Here is an 18,276-nt window from a genome sequence, read left to right as displayed (position 1 = left end):
TTGGAGAGCGCAAAAGTAAAGTGTGAATTTAATGCTTTTATGATGGTCACAACTTGAAAAGGTGTGAATCTGTAACACCGAGAAACTTAACACGGGCACAAAAATTAGATTATTTAAATGCAAATCCTAAATAATTGTTGTAATTAAAATCCCTCCTTCTTCTGCTTTTCTCTTACAAGATATCGGATTCTTTTGTTACAAGCATCTAAATCTTCAATGTGCATTCTATATCCCAACATTCGACGTTTTTGCAAAAGTCGTTTTAATTCAGATTCATTATGGCCTCTGATGTGAGCGGGACCCTTGCAAAAAAGTTTTGGTTGCAATGTGACATCATCGCCAAGTATGGCAAGGTAGTCGTACATTCCTTTGTAAGCTTCTTCCTCTGAAAAGTGGTCTGTTTCCTTGGTGTAAGGTATGTTGGGTTGCCAGGGAATTTTTCCTGTGCTTGTTTTTAATTCCTTCCATTTTTCAGGACTTGCCCAACGTCTACGGTTGTTGATATTCTTTGAGAAATGCTGTTGTGACGTCGAAAAACCAACCGTCATTAACTGAATATTTCTTGTAACATGACAACAGCGAAACAGCCCAGTTTTAAGCATTTCTATTTAAACTTCGGGTAAAACATATTATGTTATTCGTCAAAACATACAAATAACTGACAAACCAGCAATCCACGTTAAAATAACATCTTCTTGCTCATCGTAACATAACTAATCAAGCGTAACGCTTCGGGGAACAGAAAAATCAATTTTTGTATTTGATTTCTATGAATTTGTTTATCTTCCAGCTCAGGAAGATAATTTTTATGGGGCGCCGTTTTGAAAAAAATTAACTTGCCGCAACATAGCTATTTTTCACAATGGCATCAACGCGCCTTTTTGAAAAATATTAAGTTGCGGCAACATAGCTACGGTTGCGGCAACATAGTGCTAAGTTGCGGCAAGATAGCTAAGTTGCCGCAACATAGAGCTATCTTGCCGCAACATAGCGCTAAGTTGCGGCAAGATAGCTCTATGTTGCGGCGACTTAGCTATCTTGCCGCAACTTAGCACTATGTTGCCGCAACTTAGCTATCTTGCAGCAACTTAGCTCTATGTTGCGGCAACTTAGCTATCTTGCAGCAACTTAGCACTATGTTGCCGCAACTTAGCACTATGTTGCCGCAACTTAGCTATCTTGCCGCAACTTAGCACTATGTTGCCGCAACTTAGCTATCTTGCCGCAACTTAGCACTATGTTGCGGCAAGATAGCTCTATGTTGCGGCAACTTAGCACTATGTTGCCGCAACTTAGCTATCTTGCCGCAACTTAGCTCTATGTTGCGGCAAGATAATTTTTTTCAAAACGGCGCCCCATAAATTTTACACCAGGTCACAAAGTTTTTTGATCCACATTTAAGCCTATGTAACATAGAAATCTGTGCTAATATTAACGCTACGATTTCGTGTAGTATTTCAAGTTAATTTTAAAAACAAAAATAACAGGTGGTGGCCCTGTTTACACCTAATCATGAAAATTCTCACATATTTCTGTTTTACGCAGACTTATACGTGGATCAAGTTTGGAAAAAACTTTGTGACCCGGTGTAGCAGTATTTTCCTCCAGCTCAAGGGATGAATTCTCCGATAAATGATCATCACCAGGTTTTACTAGTTATATTTCACAAACGCTCATTCCACATTTGATCTGAACTTTTTTGTTTTGTTTTTTAACACGAAAAAGAACGGGTTACAAAAAACATCATGCATTCAACCTGTTTACACAGTATTCTTGAAAAGAGCTTAAATCTTGGACACAAGCACTACTTTTATTGGTGAAAATTATAGTTTATGTTTGCGTCAAATTTATACAGATGTGGCAGATGGAAATCAAATACCAAACTTATTTAGCTTCTGTTACAGACATAGCATTTACACATTTTGACCACCACTGGTTCGATAATTGTATACATCATGAAGCAAATCATTTCCCAATCCTAGCTCTGGAACATATATAATGTCAAAACAAATGGTTTCAATGCATGTTGATATGTGGAAACTTACTACTCTTAACCCAAGGGTTGTTGACCTTCATAAACAGATGGACAATTTTACCAATGCTGTGATACCACATACTGGCAACATGTACAGCCACAAGCTCCCAATGTTCATTTTGATAACATACAATAGGTGCCCCAGAATCTCCCTTCAATAAACATTTAAATATACTTTACAGATTCAAATGTGATTTTCTTGTAAACCTCGTGCAATGCAGCTCTTGTATAATCCCCCAAGTCTCCCGAAGTGCCACAAAGAAAGTTATGGAATCTGCCATGGATGTATCCGTTTCCAGCAAGTAGCAAATCACAAGTGTGAACCTCATAAAACGATATCTCCAACTCCTTAAGACCAACAGACTTTCCAGATAATGAAATTTTTTCTGGGAGTTCAAAGTATTTGAATTAAAAAGTAGCAATGGATGAAAACCAAAACATCCACAAATTCATCTGAAAATGCATTATAAGAACCAGGCGGCCTGAAGCCCCAGGTACAACCCAGGTAATTGCGTTAAATCACACAGATTGCCCTCACAACCAAAAAACACTTTGGTAACAGATTAACTATAGAGCAAGAGGAGCAAGAAAACATTTTACCAGGATGAGTTATGGTGTATTGGACGTTCCAACCCGTAGCAATGCATAACCTGCTGTGAGCCCCTGACAAATGCAAGCACGCAGGTTGAATGTAAGGAGAAAAAGTTATATCATTTTCCAAGACCAGCAAAGCCAAGTCATAATCACAAATATCACTGTTTTGTGTGAGGTACCGTGCAAGCCTGAAATTCATTGGCAAATTTACTAAAACATATTTGTAAAAAAGCAAATGGACTTTTTTGAGGTGCATCAGGCCTGATAATTTACACTTGGAATATTTAAACTGTCTTTAAATAACATTTGCAACTACAATTTTTTTCTTTCTAACCAGTACCGACTAAACAACAACAAATGGTATCATACATGCGCTTAGAATGAATATGGATTTCTTCAACTTTTAGTTTCTGCTCAGTAGCTTCCCACACTGATGAGAGATGTTTTCCCACAAAGATGTAAAGATCATCAGGCCTGCAGCGTAAATATTCTTGCGAATAAAGTTGGGGAAATTTATTACCTTTCATATCACAATTATACTTCCTTTTCATTTGCGCATGTAAGTTATGATATGTATTGCGAAAAAAGGAAAATTCTTTGCCCCTAAAATGTTTTTCTTATAGCAAGAAATTAAGGATAAATTTAATTAAAGTTAAATTATTGAGTAATTTGCAAAAAGTTTAACCCACTCACAAAATATCATTTTCAACACAATGTGCAGCTGTTATAACGACATTCCTGTACAATATTGTTGCTTGACATATTTTTTTGTAGTTTGTATTTCCCAAATTGATGAATGCTTGCCATGGCCACGATCCTTCTGATGCATTTGTGTATCTGTTTTCCTCACTGTTTATGGTTCCACCCAAATTTTTCAAAAATTTTGTAACAAACTCAGGAATTACAGCATTCTGTCCACATAACTCAAACTCAGCAGTTTTTGATAAATCTAAATAAAACTGCTGTGTTGAAATGTGTGCAAACATATATTAACAAAACATGGAAAAGTAGTCCAATTAAAACACATGCTTTTGCATAAGTTACAATATGAAATTTATGAGATGAAAATATGTTGTAACCTTACCTTTGCTTTCCCATTCCAAAGTAAACCCCTGATACAGACGATATTTGCTGGCATAGAAAATCACCAGCATAGAATTTGTATGCAATTCCCATATATTTTTTATGTCAAGCTCTCCACATAATTTTGTACCGTTAACCTAAAAAGTTTTGTTGAAAGCAAGGTAGCCAGTAAACACAATCACACAAGTTAACTTATATGAAGAGTATTCTGATAAGTATGATAATTAAAACTTTACCTTTTCATGCTTGTTGTCATTTCCAATATAAATTTCAACAAATCCAAACTTGCAGTATTCATGATATGGAATGCTGAATGACAGAAAAGACACCAAAATTTCCTAAACAAATTTCATATTTTTTATGGTGGTGCAAAGTAATTGCACATTTGACACAGTTGTATTTTCTGTCCGTCTGTTATTTGTGGAAAAAAAACTGATTAAGTAACCTGTGGTAAGCGCAACATTTGTTTATTGACCAGTGACGAGCCGAGGTATTCTTGCTTTGGTCAGCACGACCGGGTGGCCACCTTTCGTCACATGCAACCTGTCGCAACTCATCACCTCCCAGTGCGACTGACTGCGATCCTACGACAGACGGTGATTGTCCGTGAGGAAATCACCTTTACATGGACGCCTGACTCGATAACCTTCATGGGGCCCTTGTCATTTTATTTACTGTTGTTATTGTTTGCTACGACATAGGGGATGCACCTGGTAAATATCCTCGCTCAAGCGTAACGCTTATTTCCAACAACAAAAAATAAAATTTAAAACCGTTTGTGGAAGAGTTGAAATTCTCCACTCGCAATAAAAATCTTCTTCCGTGCTCGTTGTGATTCTTGGTGAAGCCACAATCCCTTCTTCGTCGTGAATACTGTAACCGCATCCATTCCGACTCCATTCTGTTTATATTTAACAGTCTTATATGTGTGTTTTTTAAACATCCGCACATATATTACTCAATAAAAATCCTAACGTCGTTGGATTTAACAACTTTCCGAACTATTTTACGCAATGATGTCGCATATTTTATCTAATCTGTCTGAAGTCAACACTTTTCTGTACCAAGAAAACTCCCCAACCACCATTTTAAGTTAACAAGTAATTTACCTTCAGAATTTACAAAGCCAATCGCCATAAACAAAAGAATGAACATAAAGTTCTTCATCTGAAGGCTGGAAAAGCAAAATGGCCCAAACAAACCGAAGCAAACAAAGCCGGTATTTCATCATCGGAATGTATGAAGGCCAGTGGGTATTAATTGTTGTGTGGCAACCACCCACCAGGGGCATTCCCTGGGGTCGCAATGCAGGTTGTTTCAACACGTGACGTCACCTCGTACATTTTTGTCCTCTGGTAAGGAGAGGGATGCAAACATAGACTTTTAACGAGAATGGTTCAGGTTAACAGTTCTCTAAAACGTTTAGTCATAAAACGTTGTAATGTATTTTCAACCAAGTCAGTTTAAGTGTATATTTATATAAAAGTAAGATACCATGCAAATATTAGCAACATACGGTAGTCTTAAATAATCGGTCGTTATTTTGTCATGAAGTTGAGCCATTGTTGCTTAATTTAAATATTAGATATGTCGGACAAACAGTTCTCGAACGTCCTGAGAAAAGTCAACAATTAAACAATTGTCACCGCTTTACCTTATCAGTTACATTGGCAGTATAAAGTTTCCACGAATTGAACAATTGTTATTGACGTCACGAAGGTCATTTGAATGCTTTGTGACACAGACCAAAGCATGTTTTTCAGCAAACGAGCATTTGTAAGCCACATTTAATATTAATATTACGCTGTGTTGCGCTACAAGAGTGTAAGATGCTGATATTGGTCAATTTTTCTAATTTCATTAAGTGGCTCCATCAGCAAGGAAAGTTTGTTGGATGTAGTTTGGTATTAAAAGAAACAAACAATTACTGTAGACGAAAGTTAAGGTAAGTTACATGGAGCCAGATGGTATTTGTTTTATCAAAGTATTTGGCAACGGCCGAAGGGTTCATTTCCTTCTTACACATTTAATTTATACGACAGGAAGTGACTTTAAAATCTTGCTGTTTTCATCCATTGCGTTGCGTAAATTCCACCATGGATGTGCGCGATTTCATGGTGACTCTCTTGCTGTTGTACCTTACGAAGTATGGTCATTCTACGGATGAATTTATGGCAGGTGATGGAAAATTCTCACGGTCAAGACGCGATGGTTTAATGATGCGTTGTGTGATTACTATTGAAAGGTCCCGTGGAACCTGAAATATTCGAGAGAACTGAAACACACGGGAGTTTACAATCTCCATCTCTCCACTTTGTCGACCAACCCAAAGCTTTTGTTTGGTCGATCAAACCATTCGAGAATGTGGTGCGTGTGGCAGCAAGTCTTGGTTGTTAGTTAGCTGTTCGAAAACTGTAAACATTTAAAGTATTTTCGAAGGATAAAAGTTTAACGAAGCACTGAATCACAATCCAATCACCGCAAATTACGTAATCATTTCGATATATTTAGATAGTGTTGAAAATCACGCGTTTCAATATTCCTCGCTCGGAATCCTGCTCTGTTGCTTACCTTGATATTTTTGGAGGTCCGATATCCATCAGCAAAAGGGTGAGAACGAATATTGATAAACATTGAGCCAAACTCCAGCATTTTTATCAAACAAGCATCTGACCAGTAACAAGTAGATTGAAACGACAACATTTCCCACCTACGAGCTCACGTGTTAATTTTGCACGTTTGAAACCTTTCCATAATTTAACAACTTTTATCAGAAAAATGTTTCCAGGTGACGAAGCGCAAGCTTTGTGGGAAATTATCAGAACGGAAATTCCTCGTCAAATCCAGGGAAGCAAACGTTGTTTATTTCACGAGCAAACCTAACAGAGCGAAGGGATTCAAGCTAGCTTGGGGTGAGGCTACTGTGGTTTGAGCCACAATAAACAGAAGAAAATATTTTTGTTTCAGGAAAAAATTCTTATTCGGAATGCGGCACAAGTCACGTGACCCCCGTTTCCCTTCAAGTCAGTGAAATTTGCGTTTAAATTAAACCAATATTAAGTAACAATAATAAACGAGTCTAACAGCCGATACCGATTTCCTTTATATCCACTTATCGAAGAAGTCGATTTATTTTCAGAAGCTAGGATCGGGTCACGTGACTTCCACTGAAGGAACATGGCCGTGGATGGCGGCAGTCATGCGTGACAGCAAGTTTTACTGTCATGGAGTTATTTTAAACCAAAGATTCATTCTCGCCGCCACAAGTTGTCTGCAAGGAATCCAAGTGTAAAAAGATGTTTATTTAAAACCGCTAGGTGGCGATGTTGATTAATGATAATTACTGATGTCTTTATTTCAGAACAAGAATACAAGTGATTGTTGGAAAACACGTGATTGGATTCCGGGAGCCATCCGAGCAAACATTCGCTGTAACGAAAACCGTTTCAGTTCCTTAGTAAGTCAATGAAATATAAATGAAATAATGACGTAATTATAGATAATGTGATGCAATCATAGCGACGATGATGACGTAGTTGACGAGTTTGCGATGTCGTTGCTGCACTTGGACGATGACGTAACTTTCACACCGTATGTGAGGCCCGCCTGCCTCCCCCCTCTCCGATACAAACACGACGAGAAGGTCACGTGCTTCACGGTTGGCTGGGAACTTGAAGGTTGGTGATCACCAGATGCACCTTCATGTTTGTTGAACCTTTGTGACGTAGGCCGTAACGACATAAAAACCAAAGTTGGGGCTTTACGTGAGATTGAGGCGGAAACTGAATCTGATGAAGTTTGCGAAGAAAGATTGAAGCAAGGAAATATATCGAGCTCACTGGCAAGCTTCAGTTACATATCGGCGATCTCCACCATCAGCGGTGAAGCGGTAACTTATTTGACCTTTAATCACATGTTCAAGGTTATAATTCGCGATGTACACAGTTGTCTATAGTCGCTTTGTTTCATTAGCGGAAAATCTGACACCGGATGCTTTGGCCAATCATCGCTTACTTCTAAACACGGCCCGTGTGCAAACAATTATTAATCGCCGTCACGCATGAACAAGTCACCAAGCTGTTGATCAATTGAAAAAATTTCTAAATATTTCAAAGCTTTTATGTCAGGGCTCCCAAACCTCTTTGATTTGTTGAACCACCCGCGACTCACATGCCATAACTGTGATACTTGTATATTTTAATAAAACAGTTAATTGCAATGAAACGCCCGGAAAACTAAAGGGGGGCAACTTGTTTACGTCAGTGAGAATTCCCCCCTTGCAAACACAAAACCCCACCTAGTGGGGAACTCTTTATCACGATATTTTGACTCAAACTACATTTATGTTCAGGCGGATACAGGACATCCTCTGCTGTGTTACGTTGGCAAAAGGTGGGCCGTGGTTGGATTAATGAAAGCGAAAATTATCCAGGAAACAAGAAATTCTTCTGTGTTTATCTACAAGAAAGTTCAAGATCATTTGGAAAGTCTGGAGAACTGTAAGTTTGACATGAAACATTTTTTTTATTTCATTAAAATATTAACAAAGTATTTTTCAGTGACCGGAATTAATATTCCATTGAGGTTTTATGGAGAGGACGATTAAATATCCAGCCTGAAGTTCACGTCTTTTCTTTTTCTTTCGTTTTTACAAGCACTTTGTCATCATTTAAAAAACAATTTGTCATTTTACCCAATATGCAATCTGCCTAAACAAACAATATTTTGATAAATTTTGTTGTTTTACTCCTGGACATTGTCTGCCTGTGTCTCCAGAATTTTTGTGTATTTCTCTGGGATTTCGCAAGTCAATAAATTTTCCGGTCCGTCTTCTGGTTCATCTGATATCAATATCTAAAATATTTCAATTTCAACAATGTTATTTTTCAAATTCTGAGATAAAAGCACCTGAATAAGTTTCTCGCAAACATCTGAAACTTCTTCATCTTTTCTCTTGAAAATCCATTTATGAAACTCTCGAATAATCAGATAGGCATTTTTTGACTTGATGAAAGTTCTTCCAGATTTGTCAGCACAAAGCTGGAAACATTAAAGCAATCTTACAGAATGAGTAAAACATGTATGCTAGATGGTATGGAGAGCAGTCGATATTGTTAATGATGCAGTTGGTTCCAATATTTTATGTTTAAAAATGGGACATAAAACGTGTTGGGTTGTTTGTAGGAAAGTATTTACAAAATGGAAAGTTCATTGGTAATCTCTACTGTAGTTGTTGTCAAATGTTCCTGGTACGGTTAAAAACCTTTATTAAGGCTAAGATGGCAAAGGTATTACTTTATTTAGTTGAGCATTATATTTCAGCATGTTACGCAAACAATACTTTTACCTACCAATATCAGTGTTTCCAATAAAATTTTTTGCACGTCAGGATCTTGTTCTCTTGTTTTATCCGATGATAAATATTGAAGATCAAGCGGAAGAAGATCATTTTCCTCATCACTGAACTCCTCCGGGCCAGCAAGAGGAAGAAGAAGATGGGAAAGAAGATCTACTTCCTCGCTTAGCAGCCAACAGTGGCTTTCTGTAATAAACCACAAACCAAAAGAAATTGAAAGAAAAATTACAAACACTAACAAAAACTTACCATATTCAAATGAGCAGTTCCTGAATAGAGTGGCAATGCCTCCTCTTCTTATTATGGATTTGTGAGACAAAAATGGAAGAAATTTTAAAATCAATCTTTTTTGTGGATCAAGAAACAAATTCCTTACTAGAAAAATGTTGACAACAATTGATAAAAGTCTCTTTTGTATTTTTAAACTTACCTTTTAAAACTTGACATAAGTTGCCAAGAAATGGTGCGATGTAATCAAGACTTGAACCATGCTTGTTGTGGTTTGTGGCACAAAATACATCAACAAGTTTGTGGATCCCTGGAACATTTCCTTCACTGTTTTCACAAAAATCAGGGATGCATTCAACCATTCTTTCGCTCCCGTTTAAAGTTCTCGTCAAATTATTCAAAATCATACAGGTTTTATGGGAATATTGTGAGTCTGGATCACAAACAAGTCGCAGGAATTCTGGGATGATGTTGTAGCTTTCAAGGATAACATCTATGACATGTGGTTCACTTGATAAGTTCACAAGCATGTTGTAACAATCCACAACAACCAAACGATTTTCATCCTTTGTCAGTTTAAGGATTGCCTACAAAAATACGTTTAGAACTGAGCTGAGTTTTCAAAAAAAAAAAACATTACCATTAAAAGTTTTCTAGCGAAAAAAAGACAAATTACAATAGTTTTTACCTCCAATAAGCTTCTGTTTTCAACAATAAATTTCCTTCCGTCAGCTGAAGCGGTGAGAGATAATACATTTTTGGTGGCAGTTAATTTAATTTCAAGTCTTGTTGATTTTTGAAGAAATGTCAGCAGTTCATCGCAAATTCCTTCCATTATCAAACTTCCAAAACTTTATGCAGCTTATACACAAATTCCAAAACTTTGTTTACATCGGAAGACTCACGTGGGTATTTTCGGTCTCACTTATTTATACGACCGACATGATATTTACATCAGATAAATCAGTATTTTATGTAAGATATTAGCTGAAAAAACAAAAGAAATGTGTTGATTTTGCGACATGGAAGATTAGTTTCTTGCGCATGAAATGAATGCAATTGAAGTTTTTTTTACGGACGTCTACGCTCGCAAAATCCAGCTCAAACCCAAATTCAACGAAATATAAAGTGGAGAAAGGACAAATAATCTGACGTTTTATGTTTCATTGAAATTTGCAATAGTGTGCCGTAGGATGACACTATATCGTCCATTTACCTGTCAAGATATGCTTCGGTTTAACCGAGTTAACCTTGACCCGTTGACAGAAACCTACGCAATCGGATTTTACCTCCAATATTTGGCAAAATGGCCCGAGTATTTCATGGTGGCCGAGTCGCCAACTGGAGAAATGATGGGCTACATAATGGGAAAAGTATAACTAAATGTTTTCTGTATTGCAATTGCCTGAAACGGTTTTTATTGTATGTTTGATATGTATTGCTGCAATACGACCCAATGATAATTTGTAGTTTAACAATAAAATCGTTTGTGTTAAATGTAAGATTGAGAATTATTTTTTGTGGCTAAATAATTTTACTAATGTAATGAATATTTTCTGGTCACAAATTGTTATAACATTCTGCTAAGTTGGGCAGGAACAAATTGGTTTTGACATAGTCTGAGTGATTGACAAGAAATACATAAATTCACCATTTTTGGTTTTTACTATGGTATTACTTTTACTGCTGATCTGTCTCTAGTGGATGAATTTTGGATTAATATTTCATCTTTGTTTAGGTGGAGGGCAGGACTTCTGACAATTGGCATGGTCATGTGACAGCTCTATCGGTAGCTGGGGAATACAGAAGACTCCATCTTGCTGCTGAACTAATGAACAAGTTGGAAGAAGTCTCAGAGAAGAAGAGGGCTTTGTTTGTTGATTTGTACGTGAGAAAATCCAACCAAGTTGCCGTAAAAATGTACAAGAAATTGGGATATGTTGTTTACAGGTAAAAATCCTGTTATATTGTTTTTAAAAGTGCTGAACAAGCAACAATTTAACAGTTTTGATACAAGCATACCCATAATGTAGATATCATTTATATTGCTACATTGTAATGAAGACACAGTCTCATTCTGAGTAAATTCACCTGGGAACTGAAATTAATGACAGAGAATCAAAGATAATTCTGATAACATAGAGTCTGTATCCGTCCTGCTCTTGAATGACTTGATACAGTCACTAAGCATTCAACCTTAAAATGTTTGTTGATAAAGCTGTCAGGCTGAATCCTGCAAAACTGCATTTTGTCTGCGCTGTGAGTCAAATTCTTTGTTTATCTATTTTAATGCAAGTAACTTCAGGCTCCTTGTTGTGTTGTTTTTAGAACTGTGTTGGATTATTATTCATCGGCAAATGAAGACAGCAGTGAAGATGCATTTGATATGAGGAAACCGACCGTGTGGGACATCAACAAATCATCGATAGTATCGGAAAAAAGTGTGATAACCCCTGAAGAAATAACACAGTAGCGAAGGTTGGGTGGTTGACGGAACAAGTTAATCACCCACTCTATGAACAACAGATTGTTTACTTTCTGGTTTGCTATCCAGTGAAAAACAATTTAAATTACGCATGGTGTGTGCAGTTGATGTTGTACATCTGTAGTCCAAATGTCTTTTGATATTTGGCTGGAGGAGAAACACTTGGTTGCCAATAATGAATAACATTTTTTCTACTTGGTTGCTGATGATGTCAATATCATTAAGTTTTCCCACACAAACCGTCTGACACGTGACCTCACTTCCAAATATCTTTCTTGTTTCTGGGGTCAAAGTTCACCTTGGGGCAAAATGTTACGAGGGTGTTTTGCTCGTAAAGATCCAGGTTGTGTGGTTTCGAATATAATTAACCGAGTTATGGCCGGGATAGTCGGTACGGGTTGGTATTAAGCTCCACAGTCAACATAAGGTTTGCTCGTAAAGTTTGTGCAGAGGCGGTTTGCTCGTTAAACTGATCGACGTTGTTGTAATTGTGTTAACTCTGGATCATCACAGCCGGAATGAAATACGAGCGACGGCGGTAATTTTTTTACATTTGTTGAGAGAAACTTTTACTCCGCAACGTTTTGTGCTGGAAGTTTTTCAAGCGGTGAAAAACCAGCTGGAACCCAAGCCAGAATATTGTGCGCCGAGGATGCATGGTGTCCAAGTTGGCTATGCTTAAAAGTCCAAACACAGAGATATTCGATGCTGATTGACAACCAATGCCCCCAACCTTAAAGCAATACTAAAACAACTTGAGAGTAATTTAAATATATGTTTGTGTGTCTGGATGGTTATTATGGGAGAAAATAGTCGAAGACCTTAAAAGGTTAAAAAGAGTTTCGAAAAACAAATCTTAAATTGCTAAACTTTAGTTCGAAGAAGGTGAATTCGCACCATGTTTGACCTTTCCCTGCATAAAAACTGCATTGCGTGATGACCTTCAAAACACTGTGGTGCTTTTTCCAAACTGTGCTTACGACAAAGAGGTCACCAGCCCCGGTCGTAACGATGTAAATTTGATTGCAGTTAATAACGGGGCATCGTAAACAGCGGTCGTAACGTTTTGATTAGATTTCCTCGCAGCAATTTATTGTCATTATGTTTTTGTCGCAGTAAACCGGTTGTAAACTCAGCCGCAAACTCATCGTAAACTTTGCAAAATAAATCCGGGCAGAACAAAAAACAATTTCATCGGTGTCTAAACTCTGCAAATAAAGCAACGTTTTCATTGGTCATATAAAGTCACGTGGTCCGGGTAAAGAAGTAACGAATTGTAATCGGGAATTAAACAAGTTCTGATCAAACGTTCTTCGACAAATCGATTTTTAATAAGCTCTGAAAACAAATTAATTTGTCTCTGGACTTTCATCACAATCACCCCATTGTGACGCACCACATTTCATTGTTACGTTGAATTACGCAATAACCGTGACTGGCTTTTCGCAACAAGTCCAAACAGGTTCCCCATCGCGCTCTAATTATGACGACATAATGAAATTTGGCAGTTTGTCGCCGCAAACATATAATCGGATGATGGGAACGCAGTAATCGCGTTGCCAAGTGATCGCGGGTCCAACTTTCCCACGGGAATCAGCTTTGTTACGTCATAATAGACATGCAGCAATTCATTAAAGTGACTCTCAGTCACAACTGGTGGTCGATATTAAACCGGTTTATTTGATCCAAAAGATTTCAATTAAAAAGTTCGTTGAACAGTTTGTGCCACTTTGACTACGAACTCTTTAGACACAACTTCATATGGGTTAAGTGTTCAAACTGCAAATCGCTTTCATCATTTACGAATAAATCTTGTGTCGGCTTGTAAAGATCATAGTTGTAACTCAGCCTGACCCAAAGTAGTCACGGGTTTCAATACAGAGTATTTAGAAATTGTGTCTGTGGTTTCTCTGATGTTGTCCGATATTGTGATTTACGTAAAACCTGTCATCAAACATGTAGGTTTGCCTGTGTACATTGTATCCATGGTCTTCTCTAGAACAAATACATGAGTAAATGTTGCCGTAAATAAAGATAATTCCTAATCGAATTAGTGGGGCAACCAATGTACAGCACGTTGCCCGGTAACTTTACACGAGGGAAACAGAATCAAGAACTGCGCAGACGATGCGTGATTTAATATCGATTGACCGTTAGTCTGCAAATCAACTTTGCTACATCTTCCACGTCCATCAACCCAAACTATTATATGACATCATGTTGCATGACATAATACGTTTTTATTTTCTTGTGTGCTGAAACCTGTCGACGATATTAATGTGGAGTCAGTTCATATTCTAACTACTCATTTTTCCTCAATATTGATCGCCAGGTATTTTTGTCTAAAATTCATAAATACACCATTTATTGATTGTAGTAACTTTCTAAACATGCAACAGACAGAGTTTTTGTAAAACATCTTTTCAAAACTCTCAACCAAAAACTCAAGCTTTTAGGCACCACATTCCGTTTGGTGAAAGGGATAATTTCAATTGTCTTTAATTAGTTCCACATCCCACACTATTCTCTCAATGTTATTAATCACTGGAATACGCAACCATATTCGCTCGTTATATTGACTCCATGATCGGTTGGTTGTGTCGTGTTGAGGTGATTTACGGTTTGTGATCACACAATGAGCAAACAATGGTTTCATAAAACGCGGCCCGCGGGAATGTTGGGGACAAAATAGTGGAGTTTGTCGGCGCCTGAGGTTCCAGAAAGATCAGAATGACTCAAGAAGATTCTAAATTTTCACCTTTCATAAATTCGAGAGGTGATTGTTGTTGTTATTGTGACGTGTTATCTTTACAACAATGGAAATAAAAGTTGTTTATTTAAGCTGACGTGATAATATTGTGTTCTTTCGACCGCTGGATGTTTTTTTCATGAAAACAGGAATTCTGGAATCGTTTGAGGGAGATTCGATTTCCCCCATAAGCGAAGCGGGCAAACCTCCCCAAACCGTACCGCAGAAGGGCAAACGAAGGTCAAGGACAACTTTTGATCCGTTCCAAATCAGCGAATTGGAGAAAGTTTTTAATACAACTCACTACCCCGACATCGGGACAAGAGACAAACTCGCCGCGAGAATCAATTTACCTGAGGCTAGAATTCAAGTACTGACAAGTTTGGTTTATTTGCTTGTTGGTAAACTGCACAGAATGAAAGTGTTTTGTCAAATATGTTAAGCTGCATTTCCACAAAATATAAATGTTCCTTGAGCACGTTTTTTTGCAACAAATTTTTAATTTTCTCGTTAACGGAAGTAAACAATAATGACATGTTGTGTATGTTTCTAAATCTTCAATAACTATTTGAGTGAAAGACAAGTCTACTTCTGAAGTATTAGGGAGTTTCCCGTACCACTGCGTTAAGCGTTTACAACCTCGTGATATTCATTTTAATTTTAAAGACATAAAGCATTTAAAATACAATAAAAGTTATTCCGAACTGTTTGTTGCGTAAAGTTTGGGCAAATATTCAATTGTTTATTTTTCGACCAGATCTGGTTTCAAAACCGTCGAGCGAAATGGAGGAAATCGGAAAAATTGAGTAAATTCGGTGGATTGCAAGATTTAACCGAAGTTGACGTGGTCCCAGCTCCTAAAGCTGATTACATCATTAAATCAAGGGTAGACAAAGATTTTAGTAAATTCTGAGTAAATTTAGGACATATTCAATAAATTTTCAGTTATGGTGAATATTGTGACAACCGTTTTGTAATTCAAATGATTATGATGTAATAAACCTTGGTTTAGGATGAAGAGTCGACGGCGCCACCTCGTGTCCGACATACCTCGAACGATAGCGAGCGAACAGTTGCTATCTGTGACGTAACAAACGAATCTTCCCTTCCCACACCAACCAGCAGCAGTTACCCATTTCATCCCATCACATATTCGGGATTTCCCCTCTTGCCCACCGCAGCACTTACCGCCATGATGTCATTGGGAATTCCCCCAAATCTACTGTCCTTAACGTCACTAAAATTATCGGGAATGTTTCCTCCTAATTACAGTTTCGTCACAAAACCCAAAAGTTCGTCATTGAACATGACGCCATCGATTTTTACCGCTCCCTTTATGCTTCCTGACAATGCAGCGTCCGAAATATTATCACCGAACACCTTTTTTGATGGAAATATAAGATGAACTGTTGCGTCAATATTTCCAGTGTGGCCTCATATTAAATATGTGGTTTGTTTACTTTTTGTCGAATGGTTAAATATACTCGTCTACTGTTGTGTTGATTGAATTGTCAGGTTTTCAAAAAATAATTAATTCACGCATTTTTCAAATTTGAAATAAATAAAAAATATCAAAATAATTTATGTTCTTGTAAGTATTGGGTAAATTTTATCAACTGTTTACCTTGTTACATCACAATTGTGTACCAGACAACAACAAAACTAGCTTTAAATGTATTTAGATTGCTTTTGTTGATAATCAAAATAAGAAATGTCCGAGGACAAAAGCTTGAAAAGGTGTGTTTCATATGGGGTTTCATATGGGGTTTGTTAATGTTTTAATCAGTTGTAATTTAGCGTCAGTTCGACTGATGGAGATTTGAGGGCAGGATGTGTTAGCTGTGCAAGGTATACACTCGTCGTCTCCAACACACTTTTCTTTGTAAGTTCTTTGTCAAAATTGTTGTAATGGTGAAATTCTTGGCACGTACAGTTATGGGCAAAAGATGCTTTTAGTCGCCCTATCAAGCACACTTCATGTTGTTCTTAAAACTTCCTGTTCAATTTGGTCAACATGTTATTTTAAAAGCATGTAAACATACGCAGGCTGTAAGTCAACTGGATGGTTATTCAACTTTCAAATGTACTTCAGGCTTTGGGTATTTTGTTGCTCTGCGTTGGGATTTGGTTCAGATGGGTTCCAGCCAATATCAACCTGCTTTCATTTGCTACCACGTCATCAACCAATCATTACATTATGACGTCAACACTGGTGTTTGTTGCAGCTGGAGCGGCCACGATAATGTTGTCCGTTATAGGTTGCTGTGGGGCGGTTTCAAATAGCAAATATGTACTGGGCATGGTGAGGATTCTGTTTCTATCTACAAGTCAGTGATTTGGTTTTCTTGTGAGGTTAAAGTCAAACAAGAGCTGTTTTCAGTATTTTACTCTTATCTGTTAACATCACAAACTATTTCGACGCAAACGGATCTGGATTTGACGCTTTTTGTGTCTGGAAGCGTTAGGTGTGCTTAGTAGATATAAGAGTGGCGAAATCTGTTGTTACGCAAATACAACTAACTGTCAATTTAAATTCAACTATTTATTGTGTAACAGTTTTTTCTATTCCTTGTGGTCCTGTTTGTTTTGCTGGTTGGCGTGGCAACCTTGGGAATTTGGCTGGAAAGCAAGGTATGCTTATTAAAGCTAACTTTGGTTGGAAAGTTTTCTAGATTTCTTCAAATAAAGGTCAAGGCAGATATACCCCATCAACTACACAACACCTTCATCATGTCTTATAATGGAGACAATGGAACTGACCCCGTGTCGTTATTCTGGAACCATATACAGAGTGACGTAAGAATTATGCTCGGCTAGTGCGGGTGGCGATGTCACACAAGCATATTTTACAGCTGCACTGTTGTGGAATAGCGACACCTAACGGCCACCTGGATTATTCAAATGCTTATATTGGAATAACTGAGGATGACGTCGAAATTAAAGGCGCCAAATATTGGAGGGACAATAACGGTTCGTTTCTTTTTACTTTAAAAAATTATACGTTTGGTACATACAAGATATAAGAGGCGTCCCATATTTTCAAAATACATAATCTATTTATCTGTGGTCATTGTCCACAGCTTCGTTAATATCCATTGATATATTTAGCATTTAAGTTATAATTGATGCATTGAAGTGACCCAATGGCCTTCAAGTTGCTGCACTAGGGAGAATCGTAACAATTTTGTTGATCTGGCGAACTGTCAATTCAACACAGAAGCCAACCCTGCTCGTTACAGCGAAGTAAGCACGAGAATACTACGGTCACGTGATACTGATCTCTCGATTTTAGGGTTGCAAAGAGAAAGTGGAGAAGTTTTTATCCAATAGTTTTCTTCTGACCGCTGCGGTTGCTGCTATTCTTGCTGTTATTGAGGTACAGTTTACTACATAAAGTGTCTTATGCAATAGACCAACGCAATTAAACTATAATATACTTCAGTCAAATATTGAAATAGATCCACTTTTTAAATATTCGGTCCGGCACATTCCTATACCTCAGTTTGTCACACTCACAAACTTTTTAGTTTAATTACAAACAATCGCTAAATGTTGGACTCTTGCAGGCGGTTCACTTTTGTACAGTTCGACAATTAGAAGCTGCAATGCTTCATGATGACAGAGAATCGGTGGCCACAAAATTTTCCTTGGACCAAGTGTGTGTGCAAGAATAGAACGTTTTTAAATTTACTCTTCGTATGTAATAAATTTATGCCGTGGAAAGTTTCAACCGTGCAACAATCATG

General features: G+C 37.5%; 7 protein-coding genes across 9 annotated transcripts; 4 read left to right on the top strand and 3 right to left on the bottom strand.

The window, feature by feature from the left end:
• Positions 1-141: 141 nt before the first annotated feature.
• Positions 142-694, bottom strand: LOC145888541 (large ribosomal subunit protein mL51-like). The gene has a single exon (XM_082979314.1). The coding sequence runs from the start codon at positions 600-602 to the stop codon at positions 144-146; it is 459 nt and encodes a 152-aa protein (XP_082835440.1). The 5' UTR covers positions 603-694; the 3' UTR covers positions 142-143.
• Positions 695-1,671: 977 nt separating this feature from the next.
• LOC145889244 (chymotrypsin-like elastase family member 1) lies at positions 1,672-4,958 on the bottom strand. 2 transcript variants are annotated; one of them, XM_082980155.1, is made up of 10 exons: positions 4,822-4,958; positions 4,158-4,613; positions 3,949-4,050; positions 3,714-3,849; positions 3,323-3,578; positions 2,999-3,103; positions 2,636-2,817; positions 2,243-2,421; positions 2,046-2,187; positions 1,672-1,984 (listed from the first exon to the last, which is right to left on the bottom strand). In XM_082980155.1, the coding sequence occupies exons 2-10, from the start codon at positions 4,173-4,175 to the stop codon at positions 1,914-1,916; spliced, it is 1,191 nt and encodes a 396-aa protein (XP_082836281.1). In that variant the 5' UTR covers positions 4,176-4,613; positions 4,822-4,958; the 3' UTR covers positions 1,672-1,913. The 2 variants fall into 2 exon arrangements, with proteins under 2 accessions (XP_082836281.1, XP_082836280.1); XM_082980154.1 differs by having other exon boundaries at positions 4,486-4,613.
• A 532-nt stretch (positions 4,959-5,490) lies between these two features.
• On the top strand, positions 5,491-8,547 carry LOC145888682 (serine protease 27-like). Of its 2 annotated transcripts, none has more exons than XM_082979490.1 (12): positions 5,491-5,657; positions 5,755-5,890; positions 5,958-6,079; positions 6,224-6,322; positions 6,501-6,624; positions 6,680-6,735; positions 6,855-7,000; positions 7,074-7,169; positions 7,232-7,389; positions 7,441-7,601; positions 8,064-8,211; positions 8,272-8,547. In XM_082979490.1, the coding sequence occupies exons 2-12, from the start codon at positions 5,809-5,811 to the stop codon at positions 8,316-8,318; spliced, it is 1,239 nt and encodes a 412-aa protein (XP_082835616.1). In that variant the 5' UTR covers positions 5,491-5,657; positions 5,755-5,808; the 3' UTR covers positions 8,319-8,547. The 2 variants fall into 2 exon arrangements, with proteins under 2 accessions (XP_082835616.1, XP_082835615.1); XM_082979489.1 differs by having other exon boundaries at positions 5,492-5,657; positions 6,852-7,000.
• On the bottom strand, positions 8,425-10,255 carry LOC145888683 (co-chaperone protein HGH1 homolog). The gene is made up of 6 exons (XM_082979491.1): positions 9,985-10,255; positions 9,499-9,883; positions 9,318-9,443; positions 9,064-9,254; positions 8,621-8,752; positions 8,425-8,566 (listed from the first exon to the last, which is right to left on the bottom strand). The coding sequence occupies exons 1-6, from the start codon at positions 10,129-10,131 to the stop codon at positions 8,456-8,458; spliced, it is 1,092 nt and encodes a 363-aa protein (XP_082835617.1). The 5' UTR covers positions 10,132-10,255; the 3' UTR covers positions 8,425-8,455.
• A 155-nt stretch (positions 10,256-10,410) lies between these two features.
• Positions 10,411-12,996, top strand: LOC145888647 (N-alpha-acetyltransferase 20-like). Its single transcript, XM_082979447.1, has 3 exons — positions 10,411-10,669; positions 11,035-11,246; positions 11,625-12,996. Exons 1-3 carry the CDS (start codon positions 10,490-10,492, stop codon positions 11,767-11,769), a joined length of 537 nt encoding a protein of 178 aa, XP_082835573.1. The 5' UTR covers positions 10,411-10,489; the 3' UTR covers positions 11,770-12,996.
• A 1,515-nt stretch (positions 12,997-14,511) lies between these two features.
• Positions 14,512-15,935, top strand: LOC145888989 (uncharacterized). The gene is made up of 4 exons (XM_082979858.1): positions 14,512-14,557; positions 14,680-14,900; positions 15,288-15,416; positions 15,543-15,935. Exons 1-4 carry the CDS (start codon positions 14,512-14,514, stop codon positions 15,933-15,935), a joined length of 789 nt encoding a protein of 262 aa, XP_082835984.1.
• A 306-nt stretch (positions 15,936-16,241) lies between these two features.
• LOC145888988 (CD82 antigen-like) lies at positions 16,242-18,204 on the top strand. Its single transcript, XM_082979857.1, has 9 exons — positions 16,242-16,267; positions 16,328-16,412; positions 16,623-16,832; positions 17,087-17,161; positions 17,219-17,326; positions 17,383-17,500; positions 17,667-17,773; positions 17,823-17,906; positions 18,097-18,204. The coding sequence occupies exons 1-9, from the start codon at positions 16,242-16,244 to the stop codon at positions 18,202-18,204; spliced, it is 921 nt and encodes a 306-aa protein (XP_082835983.1).
• Positions 18,205-18,276: the final 72 nt, after the last annotated feature.

Source organism: Ascidia mentula, chromosome 2, assembly GCF_947561715.1.
Source record: "Ascidia mentula chromosome 2, kaAscMent1.1, whole genome shotgun sequence".
Taxonomy (NCBI): domain Eukaryota; kingdom Metazoa; phylum Chordata; class Ascidiacea; order Phlebobranchia; family Ascidiidae; genus Ascidia; species Ascidia mentula.
Note: the sequence above shows the minus strand (reverse complement) of the source record. Positions and strands in the feature narration are given on the sequence as shown.

Bases quoted from the DNA above. Each gene is read 5' to 3' on its own strand.
- LOC145888541 (XM_082979314.1), bottom strand. From the start codon at position 602: ATGCTTAAAACTGGGCTGTTTCGCTGTTGTCATGTTACAAGAAATATT.
- LOC145889244 (XM_082980154.1), bottom strand. From the start codon at position 4,879: ATGAAGAACTTTATGTTCATTCTTTTGTTTATGGCGATTGGCTTTGTA. The intron at 3,579-3,713 runs GTAAGGTTACAA...AGTTTTATTTAG, and splicing joins TTTGGAATGGGAAAGCAAAG to ATTTATCAAAAACTGCTGAG. The intron at 3,104-3,322 runs GTGAGTGGGTTA...TTTACGCTGCAG, and splicing joins TGTGTTGAAAATGATATTTT to GCCTGATGATCTTTACATCT.
- LOC145888682 (XM_082979489.1), top strand. From the start codon at position 5,809: ATGGATGTGCGCGATTTCATGGTGACTCTCTTGCTGTTGTACCTTACG. The intron at 5,891-5,957 runs GTGATGGAAAAT...TACTATTGAAAG, and splicing joins TACGGATGAATTTATGGCAG to GTCCCGTGGAACCTGAAATA. The intron at 6,080-6,223 runs GTGCGTGTGGCA...CGATATATTTAG, and splicing joins TCAAACCATTCGAGAATGTG to ATAGTGTTGAAAATCACGCG.
- LOC145888683 (XM_082979491.1), bottom strand. From the start codon at position 10,131: ATGGAAGGAATTTGCGATGAACTGCTGACATTTCTTCAAAAATCAACA. The intron at 8,753-9,063 runs GTAGGTAAAAGT...TAATGTTTCCAG, and splicing joins TATTGGAAACACTGATATTG to CTTTGTGCTGACAAATCTGG. The intron at 8,567-8,620 runs GTGCTTTTATCT...GAAATATTTTAG, and splicing joins TTTGCGAGAAACTTATTCAG to ATATTGATATCAGATGAACC.
- LOC145888647 (XM_082979447.1), top strand. From the start codon at position 10,490: ATGACACTATATCGTCCATTTACCTGTCAAGATATGCTTCGGTTTAAC. The intron at 10,670-11,034 runs GTATAACTAAAT...ATCTTTGTTTAG, and splicing joins TGGGCTACATAATGGGAAAA to GTGGAGGGCAGGACTTCTGA. The intron at 11,247-11,624 runs GTAAAAATCCTG...TGTTGTTTTTAG, and splicing joins TTGGGATATGTTGTTTACAG to AACTGTGTTGGATTATTATT.
- LOC145888989 (XM_082979858.1), top strand. From the start codon at position 14,512: ATGACTCAAGAAGATTCTAAATTTTCACCTTTCATAAATTCGAGAG. The intron at 14,901-15,287 runs GTACTGACAAGT...TTTTTCGACCAG, and splicing joins TACCTGAGGCTAGAATTCAA to ATCTGGTTTCAAAACCGTCG. The intron at 15,417-15,542 runs GTAGACAAAGAT...ACCTTGGTTTAG, and splicing joins ATTACATCATTAAATCAAGG to GATGAAGAGTCGACGGCGCC.
- LOC145888988 (XM_082979857.1), top strand. From the start codon at position 16,242: ATGTCCGAGGACAAAAGCTTGAAAAG. The intron at 16,268-16,327 runs GTGTGTTTCATA...GTTGTAATTTAG, and splicing joins GAGGACAAAAGCTTGAAAAG to CGTCAGTTCGACTGATGGAG. The intron at 17,501-17,666 runs GTTCGTTTCTTT...GATGCATTGAAG, and splicing joins ATATTGGAGGGACAATAACG to TGACCCAATGGCCTTCAAGT.